The sequence below is a fragment of the Folsomia candida genome, unplaced genomic scaffold (genome assembly GCF_002217175.1).
Source record: "Folsomia candida strain VU population unplaced genomic scaffold, ASM221717v1 Fcan01_Sc001, whole genome shotgun sequence".
NCBI classification, from domain to species: Eukaryota; Metazoa; Arthropoda; class Collembola; order Entomobryomorpha; family Isotomidae; genus Folsomia; species Folsomia candida.
The window spans coordinates 25868987-25881040 of record NW_019091193.1 but is presented as its reverse complement, the minus strand read 5'-3'; the positions used below and the strand labels follow the sequence as shown (position 1 = coordinate 25881040).

At 35.4% G+C, this 12054-nt stretch overlaps 1 protein-coding gene and 1 long non-coding RNA gene across 2 annotated transcripts in view; both read left to right on the top strand.

The window, feature by feature from the left end:
• The first annotated feature begins 1003 nt into the window (after positions 1 to 1003).
• The window catches only part of LOC110863422 (rhophilin-2-B), a 34051-nt gene continuing 23000 nt past the window's right edge, over positions 1004 to 12054 (top strand). The window contains exon 1 of the mRNA XM_022112730.2: positions 1004 to 3231. Coding sequence (XP_021968422.1) covers positions 3193 to 3231 — 39 coding nt within the window. The 5' untranslated portion in view covers positions 1004 to 3192. The remainder of the gene's footprint in view (positions 3232 to 12054) is intronic.
• Positions 6106 to 9366, top strand: LOC118434108. The gene is made up of 2 exons (XR_004833776.1): positions 6106 to 6283; positions 8943 to 9366. It is a non-coding gene; the product is annotated as an uncharacterized LOC118434108 (long non-coding RNA).

Below are 12054 nucleotides of genomic sequence, written 5' to 3'. Positions count from 1 at the left end.
TCAACAATGTGCAAGTTTTGACAAAAACTATGCAAACAACTCTCGTCTTCATTTGAGACGTGTTTTTATTTTATCCGCATTCATGTTCATACCAACGAGCACTGAACATCATCACGTCGTCATGCACCCACTGGCTCATACTTCGTCTTTCATCTCATCATCTTTCATTGTGCTCTTTGGAGGCTTGAGAGATGCTTTTAATTGTGTGATGTATCCACAACAAAACAGCACAATGGCTTCTTCAGATGTTGAAAGATCCATAAAACGGGGAGCATAAAATTCTGAAACAGCCACAAGAATGAAAATATATTAATGACGAAACCAAGAATCATTAAGAGGATGAAGCATGGATGGAGATTTAGATGGAACTTTTAGATGGCACATTTAATGATGAAGGTGAGCAAGCATTTACTCAGGTGCACCAGGGCTGATACACAAAATATGATTTAGTTATCCCATTTCGCATAGCATAAACATACAAGCAAATATTCTGATTTGATTCTGATTTGATATTTTAGCTGCCATATTTAAGTCAACAGTAATTTTCTATGTAACGTGATTTTAATACAGGATTCTATAGCTTGATTATTCCACATAAATTATGTGGAACCCCGTGATTTGAAATCCGCCTTGTTGGTCTGATGCCATGCTGCCTGCTCATTACTACACCTTCAACAAAGTTTGTTCGAAGTATCGAAATTCGAATGCAGAGAAGTTTGGTGGTTGCATCCCCTCACCAACAATCCTGCAGACAATTTATAGCTATGGGCAGGTAAATACGAACGGGTTAATCGTCTACATATATCCACCAACATTTCAGCTTTGTATTGTCTGTCTGCATTATTGTAAGCCAAAGTTCTTGGTGGTGTAATATGTCGAAGAAGGTAGGCAGGCAGATATATGACCACGTATTTTGCCTGCCATACCAGCATCACCACCAAGAACAACCACCATGCATCTCCCTCAGAAGAACTTACGGCTTTTTTTTAATTCCACTCTGATGCATCAGTCGCTGAGTAGGTTTCGAGAGTGACTGACGATCGCAAGCGTATTTGTTCTCACAACGCGTAGCGTTTCTCATCCCCTTGTTTCCGTATTTGTGTTTACTTGACCCACCTACGTCCATGTATCGCATATCGCGTCGTTATCATTCCAACGCTCATTGGAAGTGATCCGTGGTGGTGTTCACTCTTTCAGCGAGAGACAAAAAGGACTCATTGTCAACAAGTTATTACAAATTGGAGAAAGTGTCAATATTGATCTTGTGCATGGAATCAAAGTGCGAGTTGTGCCAAGTGAATGGCATTTGAAACATACATGCGGTCACTCACTCGTTTAATTGATCAAACATTTTCGCATGAGAGTGAAATGAGTTTCTCTCAGTACGGATGAAGGAAAACAGGAAATAGAGATAAAGGTGACATAATTTGATCGTTTTGGCAGAACGAATGGTTGAGATTCTCCAGAAATGTGTGTCACTGGTGTCACAGCAGGACCCACGCGCATCGTTTATCCAGAGTGATGCGATATCAAACTAAACCAAACACACAGCAAATATGTGCATATTCCTTCAAACAATGATTCACCATCAACAAGCAAAGGTTTCGTCCAGGCGTTGAATTACATTTTGTTGACTTTCATGTCGCAGATCCGCTTATCAATCTGAGGCAACATTCAGATTAATCCTAGTTTACTGCTACCAAGCCGCATGTACGAGCTGGACATTACGTATGTACGACTAAGGATAAGTCTCACCATACAGTACTCCCCATTCTATTCTGTGTAGTTACCGTACAGACCAGATCAGTGACCCATCACGCATTGCCAGGATTAGGATTTAGTGATAATTAGCTTTATCGCTGTGCAGAGATTTATTGACTTACATTCGTGGGTTGCGAAATCCACGAGACCTTCGACACTTCACTGCAACAATTACAACTGACCAGAGGTTGGATAATTTGGTGGGAATTTGCACAAAGTGGGAGAAGAAGCATTTCTTTGCGCAGTGCACTGCCATTTTTTCGCCTTCTCCCTCCTTTTTCGCATAATAATTGGCAGAGAGGACCGTTGTGCAACCTGTAGCCCAGTGACTTGGTAAGAAAACCCTCACGCGAGAATCCCTCGTTCTGCTCAGAAGCACGCAAAGACGAAGAAGAAGAAGTCGAGGTTGGAAGTGAACTTCCGGTGCCCATCTGCGATACGAGATTGATACGCTTCTTGGTATTTGTGCGTGGACAGTTGGCTCAGCCCCTGAAAGTCAGTGGTTCAAAATAAGGATAAACTGATTCTTCTCCAGAAGATTCTTCACATAATCCTTTCAATTGGGTTTTTGGTGAGCTGGTGTATGCAGCACAACAACTTGAACCAGAATACCGGAGAAGGGTCCCCGTTGATGTCACACATTCAGGGCCCAACCCTCTTTGGAACCCTCTATTGATCTACTCGGCTCAAATAATAAGTGCATCTCTCCCCCTTTGTTGTCTCGTGTAATAACTTGCTTCCCACAATTAAGCTGCCGGAAACGGTGCTCAATTCGGCCCAAGTTTTTCAAACAAGTTACATTTTACCGTAAAACATTTCCCGATTGTTGTTTGCTAACTGGGGAGGAGGATACAGGAGGAAGTGTAATTATTATTTTTTGTACCGATACAAATGCAATAGGTAATTGCACCTGTTCGTACTACGCGACCTTTGAGTGAGAACTTGAGCAGACAAATTTCACAAAATCTAACAAGTGACACGAACACGAACATTAACAGGTTTTACTCGAACCGACATTCAATTAATTTAAAGTCAGATGAAGTAAGCCCATGATTTCTTCCCTGCTCGTTGATTACGTGGCATGCCTGCCTCCTTTCGAGTTATCAAACAAAGTTGCATTGTACCAGCGCAGCTAAAGTAAAAGTAATTCCTTGTGCTGCCCGTAAACAAATTACTCATTCGCTGCGTGGAGGAGTCATACAGAAGTTGAATATTAATCACCTTGCAAAATCAACCGGATCCTCGTCTCTTCTCGGAACAACAATTGCACACCATCAATTCTTCTGCACTGTAACAACCGTAATACGAAAAATAATAATAATAACGAGTCAGTGGAATTCCACTTCCTACTGTTTGGCATCTCCATTGTTTTCTTCCTTCGTGGTGGACTCGCATAGTTGAAAGTGATCATTTTCCATTGTGACTTAAAGGATGAGCACCAAGATGGAAGTGTCAACCAATACGTTTCGGGTGAGTGTTTTGCCAATTTTTTACTATGCAGAATAATGCAATTATGCTAATAATTCGCTGCGGTATGTATATGAATTTGTGTACGTGCTTGTGTTTAGGTACTGAGATTATCTCACGCTTGGAATGCATATAGGTTTCATATTTTGTTGTTATTTTATGTATGGGTCATTTAACTTACGTTTGCATTATGTATGAATTTTTGTACGTAAACACCCAGTAATTAACTTATTAGATCAACAAGTGTATTTAAATATTCCATCTTTATGTTCTTCTTGTCTCATAACAATTTTGTTTATTTCCACGAATTATTAGGTAGGAAAATGCTTCTTCGTTTAAGGTGTCGGTATTTAAACTGAGGGTATGAATTAAGTCTGTGTGTCTTTTTTATTTGCTCTCCTGCTCTGATTACATAATTCATATCGCATAATAAACAAACGAACGTGCACTTATGTAACTTAGCTTGAGTTGAAAGTAAGTAGTGGAAGAAGTAGTTAACTGTTTCACATAAGGCAAATAAAGATATACTAACTTGCTGCAGTCCATTGAGGTGTATCACGTTGAGTGAATATGGCCAACAACAGTAAATTGCAAATAAATAGCTACGTACATACGCTGAGAAAATGAACAGTTACATGTACAGCGAAATGTGCTTCACCTTCGCGAAATGGCCAACAAATTTGCACCACCTCCAGGGAATATCCTTCATACTTCTCTCACATCAAGCAGCATGCGATTAATTTTTATTGAACTTGTTGCTGTTCTGTGGGTTATTATGCAACAGTTTCTGAAGCCATTTATCATGGTACCATAACTCGCAGCACACCGAAGGCTCATGTCAACCTAGGCCCAAATCCCTTGCGACACGAAATTAATATGCACGAATCAACAATGTCTGAATTAATTTGTTCGAGTCAAGAAAAACTAGAGAGAATTGCTCATGATATGACATGTGATTATTATGATATTCAAATTCAGTCACTCCCATGACCGATTTAAAACGTTTGCAATTACTTTTGGGAGCTGAGTACGTCCTTTAGCATTTGGATTGTGTGGCTGCCTGCAATCTACGTAGAAATTATTGAGGCTAGTCAAACATTCTAGGTAAGGTACATTTCTTTGACGGTATTTTTGGTTTATCAAAATTTTTGAGCTTAATCATGGTCAATGTCTCCTTCGTCATTTATGATTTCAATCCCTTTATTAAAGCTGTCGGGTTTATAAATTATAAAATTCTTGTCCATAAATCGACGAATTAATCTTGAATTAAATAATATAATACGCATTACGCCCAGTCCACTTTGTTTGCATGTTTGCCGAATTACAATTTATTGTGTATATCGCGTCTGTCATAATATCGAGCATACGTGGTATTATTGGAGCATTGTTTGATTATGAGTTTATGAATCAGTGACCTTCACTTTTAAACATTATACATTTTTATTGCACAAATAATTAGCCATTCAGATAAGAAATATTTGGACACGACGTTACGAACTTTATGCAAATTTTGAATCGTGGTTTGGCTTTCAATTAGTTTGTGGTTCTTTGTACCTTTGAATTTTGAGGTGTTGGAGATGAATCTGCATAAGGCTAACATTTTAATTTGATATTGAAGGAAGTGTAACGAAGCAGTTATTGTTGATTTTACAAAGCTTCCTGGCTCACCATAACAAAATCATTACGGTCTAATTGTTGGCACTCATTCTACATCCCAACTAAATTATAATTCTTTCCAAATTTGGCAAAATTTCACACAATGCAAAGAAGATCGCCCTTCGTCTGGCCCATTTCATCCTCCTCTTCTAATTCATAAAAGGATTCTGTTCAACGACTTGCTTTACGAAAACTTTGACCACTTCGTCTGCAACTTTTGACACATTTAATTACAATTGCTGTAGCCCTAAAGTAAAGTAAGCTGTGCCACTGCGAGCGTGCCATCTGGAGCGGAAAAGATGATTACAAAATTATCAAAAACATGCCATTAATTAAAACTTATTTTGGTTCGACAGCTTCATTGCAACTTTTGTTACTTATTTATATTGAAAGTAATATGTACATACAATATTGTGTTAGAAGGTGCTGCTCCACAAATTTTAGCACCCTCTGCCCATCTAATAATTGCATACAAATTGTAACAGGCATCAAGGAATTGGTTATAAATAGAATTACAGAATAATCGTCCATGCGTCATGCAGAAATATCCATGCACCCAGCCACCAGATCTTTACAGCTATGGGTGGATAATGAATATACCAGCTTACATGATCCACACCTGGAATAAAACTTTCCTTTGCTTCACCAGCCAATGTTACGAAATTTAGACGCAATTGTTACGTATTGCCGTAAGCATGACTCAAGTCAAGCATTTGAGCCAATTATTCATCCATTATTTATTGGGGGAGGATTGAATGCATTGTTTGCATTGACGGATAAATTTATTGATCGACTTGCCATTTTAAGCCAAATATTAAATAAATCATCCAGTTGTTGGTTCTATGTAATCCTCATTTTGTTTGTGAAATCACGAAAATTTGGCCAAGCAACGTTTTAAAGTACTATTCCTGTTAATTTCATTTTGTGCAACCCCATTCCCAGGCATGACACATGTGGCTCTTGTTCATCACACAATCGTGTTCGTCATATTAATCCCAAAATATGCACCACGTTTTCACTTTTCGCTACTTCTCAATATGTAAATAGTACTAGTCGCACACTACTTGTAACAAATATGATATTTTGTGCATCAAAGAACCACGACACCAAATACTGGGCGTTCTCTGTATTTACGTCTAATGTTAGAATATGTACGATCGATATTGAATTTCGTTGATAGCATACGTAAATAAATCCGTCATATCCATCAACTTGGTCGAATTGCCAACGCACACGTCTCACCCACCTTCAGATGAGATCGAGTTGTTGCTATTTATGAATATTCATTCATCTGCTCGACTGATCCAATTTCCTGTTTCTGTTCCAATGGCAAATGTGGGGTGGAAAATCTAATTCCTTCTCCAACAGCACGATTTCACTCTTTTGCAACAATGAGTAGGTAGGTAGTGAAATTCAAATAATACATAATATTTATTCTTGGGCTAATTGTGATTTTTTGTTCAACGTAATTTGGTACACTTCACTGCGTACTTATGCCCGAAGCTTACTTGAAAGAGATAAAATTGGTTTTGGCTGTAGTAAATTACTAAACCCCCCACAGTAAATAAAAATACAAAGCCTATGGCTCATATTAAAGTTGGGGTGATAATTAAAGCTCTTCCTTGAAGTGTCGCTACTCAGCTAAAAATTTTCACTCCTGTGGGGATGGCAATAATTATAGTGGCGGCTGTAAAGTAAGCACGAGTGTCTACATCTATTCCCACAGTAAATATATGATGTGCTCAAACGATAAATCCTAGAAGACCGATTGCTATTATCGCGTAAATTATACCTAATTGACCGAAAGTTTGTTTTTTACCTCTTTCAAATGTAATAATATGTGAAATTATGCCAAACCCAGGAAGAATTAAAATATAAACTTCTGGGTGACCAAAAAATCAAAACAAGTGTTGGTACAAGATAGGGTCGCCGCCCCCGGCAGGGTCGAAAAATGAAGTATTTAGGTTACGATCTGTTAAAAGTATTGTAATGGCTCCAGCAAGAACTGGAAGGGAAAGCAGGAGAAGGATAGCGGTTAAAAAAACTGATCAAACAAATAAAGGAGTTCGATCCCAAGTCATACCCTCAACTCGTATGTTGATGATAGTTGTAATAAAATTTACTGCCCCCAAGATTGAACTTGCCCCAGCAAGGTGAAGTCTGAAAATTGATAAATCTACAGAAGCTCCAGCGTGGGCGATGCCTCTTGATAAAGGGGGGTATACAGTTCAGCCTGTGCCTGCTCCTCTTTCCACCAGTCCTCCGGATAAAAGTAAGATTAATGAAGGTGGAAGAAGTCAAAAACTTATATTATTTATTCGAGGGAACGCCATATCTGGGGCGCCGATTATTAGTGGAACTAGTCAATTTCCAAACCCCCCAATTATAATAGGCATAACTATGAAGAAAATTATAATAAAAGCATGGGCTGTTACTATTACATTATAAATTTGGTCGTCTCCAATAAAAGAACCTGGTTGACCTAATTCCAGGCGGATTAAAACTCTAAATGCAGTGCCGACCATAGCAGATCAAACTCCAAAAATTAAATACATAGTTCCGATATCTTTGTGGTTGGTTGAAAAAAGTCAACGTTTCATAAATAAAATGGCTGAGTTTAGGTGTTAAACTGTAAATTTAATTACGAGTGGTGTACTCTTTTATTATAATGTTATGTATTCAATTATGAGTTAGGATTGCAAATCTTAAAGTGGCGTTAAGCTCTTAACTTAAAGTTTAAGGCTCCCATCTTAATTAAAGCTTTGAAGGCTTTTAGTTTTATTAACTTAAAACTTTAAATTAATAAAACTAAATTTGATAAAATTAAATTTCCGGCTAGGGAGAAATCAAATTTATTAGAAATTTGATCACTAGGGTTAAAAATAAGTAAAGTATAGAAGTGGTTAAAAGAATGCAGTTGTTTCATCTATAAAGGAAATTAAATGTTTTTGTTATAAGAAATCTTGTTCCTGACTCTTTAAATTCTTGGAAGTCTACATTTATAATTATAAAGAATACCAAAATTATGGGGATAAAAATACTATTTGGGAGGGTGATTATTTTTAATCTAATTAACTCATTTGATGCTAGGCTAGTGATATAAATAAACAAAACTATTAACCCCCCCAAAAAAATTAGGAATAAAATATAGGAAAATCATCTAGTTTTTATAAAAAATCATACAGTGATGCATAAGATTACAGTCTGAGAAATAATTAAAACTATTATTATTACTGGATGTCTTCTTAGATAAAATATAGCTCTAATTCTTGCGGAAGTTAACAAAAATATTTTTATACAAAATTTAATTTATGAAAAATATTAGCTTTGGAAGTTGGAAAAAAGTGGATAACTTAATTTTGAAGTTTTTATGCTTTAAGCACACTTAAGTTTACAAAACTAATATTATAAAATTAACTATAAAAACTTATATTTTTATCTTTTATTAGAGGTTTAATTATTCTTTCTGGGATTTGGATTGTGTGCTCTAAGCGGGATCATCTTTTGTCTGTTCTTTTAAGACTTGAATACATTAGATTAGGGGTTTTTCTTTTATTATTAGCATTATTGAGAAAAGGAGACTTTTTCTATTCTTTAGTTTATATTACTTTTACAGCATGTGAGGGTGCTTTAGGTCTTTCTATTTTAGTGACGATAAGACGGACTCATGGAGGCGATTATTTTAAGTCTTTTAATTTTTTTTAAAATTTATGATAGTAAATTTATTTTTTATTTTTTTATTTATAGGGTTTTTAAAGAAGTTTAAATTTAATTTAATTTATGTATTAACATTTATTTCTGTTTATCTAGTAATTTATACATTAGTGGGTCAGCCAGAAACGTTTTACTTAGACTCTTTATTTTATTATGACGGGATTAGATTTATTTTAGTGTCTCTAAGATCTTGGGTTAGAATTTTAATAATTTTTTCTAGATATAAAATTTTTCGTTTCAAGGAGCATACTTTTTATTTTTATAGTTTTGTTTTTTTGTTACTTTTTATTTTACTATTGACTTTTTTTTCGGGTAACTTAATATTTTTTTATTTTTTTTTTGAGGTTTCTTTAATCCCGACACTTTTAATTATTATGGGTTGAGGCTACCAACCTGAGCGTGTTCAAGCAGGAATGTATTTTTTATTTTATACGCTCACAGCGTCGTTACCTTTACTTTTATTAATTATGTACTTATATATAATTGGAGGTAGTGTTTCTTTATTTTACAGGGAATTACTTGAGAGCACGTTGTTGTACGTAAATGAGTGATCATGTCATTCTTTTGGAAAACGATGATGTCATACTAATCCAATCTCGCTGAGAATTTGTTGTTTGGAATAATGGTAAATATTTGATGCAAGAGCGAAGCGACATTTATATAAGTTAACCACCATCGCCACGTATTGTTTGTCGAGTTGAGATTGTTGACTTGCAAATCAGTTTAATTATTACACCATAATAAACTCAAATATGTGATTTCTGTTTTTATTCGTGTATATATTTATTATTCAATAAAAATAGCTTCGAGCTTACGCCATGCCTAAATACATAACCAGAGCAATGAGATGACGATTTATGGTCATTGTTACATATTATTGAGTATATGGGTACGCATCTGAATAAGGTATTATTATTCATTGATTACTCTAAATAGCTGATATTAACAACAATTCCTTCGCATCACGGATACTCAATTTCTGACCTTGATCTTGCACTTCAAAATAAAACATGCCATAAAAACGTGCCGCTTATAATAATGTCATAACTGTGTTAGTTTCCTATTATTCTGCTCCGAAACGTAATTAAGAAAATACCGCAGAGATGCAATTTTCTTCTTGGTTGAATTTAAGCGTCAAATTTTACACTTTTTGTCGCATAACCTTCAAATTAAAAAAAAAACTCTTTAACACAGAATTGAGGATGAATTTTGGAACCTCGCGTAATTACAGCTTACCTCATACATTGAAAACTCATTAAAATATTTACCACAAAACTAGATTACGTCGTGAGATTGTTTAATTTCAGTGATTGATAATCGTTTACATCACGCAAACCAAACATTGTGTCTCGTTCATCTGCAAGTTTTAGTTTTAAACACGGAAAATGTTCCTGAAACTGTGTTGAATATCTGTTATTTGGGACATGACATAAGTATAAGGGGCAAAATAATTGTTTGCATATTAAAACCAATTTAAAGTTTCATCAGCATGCAGAATTAGAATTTTTGTGAAATTGTCACTTATTTACCCACATTTCCCTGCAGAATCGGATCAACAATGAATCACGAGAGTGATTCCATAAATTTTGGAGAATATGAATGTTGTGAACGCGTTTCGTTAAAACTAAAATTTGAACATATATATTCCGAAGGCTGATGTTTCGTAAATGAATTAATGCATTTTTTGCTTCTAACCAATGTAATAAAACATAATGAGGGTATTAAAAACAACAAATTTATTTTAATTCATCCTCACGTTGTATTATTGCACGGACACAGTTAGCTCTAAATTTGGGATAAATATGAAACTAAAGAATCAAGTCTGGAATGTTTGACCCCTTCGGGCAAGGAGAATTCAGGATCCATAATCATTTGTTCCGTTTTTCAAGATCGTACACTAATTCCTGCAGATGAAGAAATGAAATCGATATGAACTCGAGTAGATCCAGAATTCAGGGGATAATTAGATCCCTCAAGTAGACTTGCTTATTTATTTCATTCCTTCATCGTTCCTTAAGAAAAACGGTTTTAACGCAATATGCAGTGTGGGTCCTGTTGTAATAAATACGTGCAACTCAAGGGAATGCTTCGTTGGAGCTGGTTGGAGGTTATTTTATTCCACATACAAAGTTTGTTGATGTGTGTACCTATTTCATAAGAAGCAATAAGAGTCCTTGCCTAGAGCCAAAGCCAAGGTGAGTTTTTGGTAATTTTAGGGTTCGTCTTTAACGAAGCAAAACAACAGGAAACTCGAACTAACGTACAATATTAGAACAGAGGTACTCCTAAAGGTGATCATTTCATTTCATTAAAAGCACACACGGCAGAATTCTACCCATTGTTTTACTTTTACTGTTTTCTTATCACGGTCTATACGGTTTATTCCCTCTTAATCTGCCTCATGCAGAAGAATATAATAGAATCTTTCCATAAATAAGCCATGTTTTACCGTGGTTCAGCCAGTCTTTTTAGAATAATTCTCAACACTATATTCAACATCGATGTATGCAACAGAGTTGAAATTTTCTGAAATAGCCAGCAGTTTAATGTTGCATAATACTTTGATTAAGTTGTTGAGACTGAAGATGATGCTTGTGGTGTGGTAGTGAAATGTAAAAATAATTTAGACTCAAGCCGCAGAAATACATGATCATTTGCGATACACTTCCATCTTATGTATGCTTTGAGCAAAAAAAACCTACCACATACCGTGGCGAATTTCAAAACTACGGTTTCTTCAATTTTGCTCCTGATACCTTGCAGTACTGTCGTGAGAAGAAAATTGAGATTTTCATTTGGAATGTCGTCACACTTAATATTCCATTATGACAATTTTTGTAACGTGTAATGGAACCGCAAAAAAATGCAGTGGTTTCTTACTTCCGGCCAAATATATTTGGTACAAAATTTGGATAAATCACTAACGTACATATGTACTTGAAATAGTTATTAATTTTAAATTGAAAGATCTATGATAGACAAAACACTTGAAAATTTGCGTCATTGTGTTTCACGAAAGAAAATCAGAGTTTTAGCAATATTAGAACTAAAATATAGTGCATACGGTAATCCTAAGCATTCTTACATGTGTAGTCACAGTAAAATATTTAGATATACGATCTAATATTAAATTCCCTATTTAAATTGCATATATTTAGATTGTTGCATGATTACTGTTACATATAAAAATGCACCGTAGAAGAAACGTGTGTACATATGCACGTGTTTAAGCATTGTCATCACAAGGAACGACGTAACAATGTAAAGAACCCCACGGTCTCATGCGAAATTAAAATATTTATTATATTGAAAATTTGCCATTTCACTGTTATTAGTATGGATTCATTTTTAAGCGCTAATTCTGCACACATTTCGTATGTATGTATGTACGTAATGAAGCAAAACCACTTCCACGTACTTTTTGTTAACCACACGACGTAAAATTCTGAAAGGCTA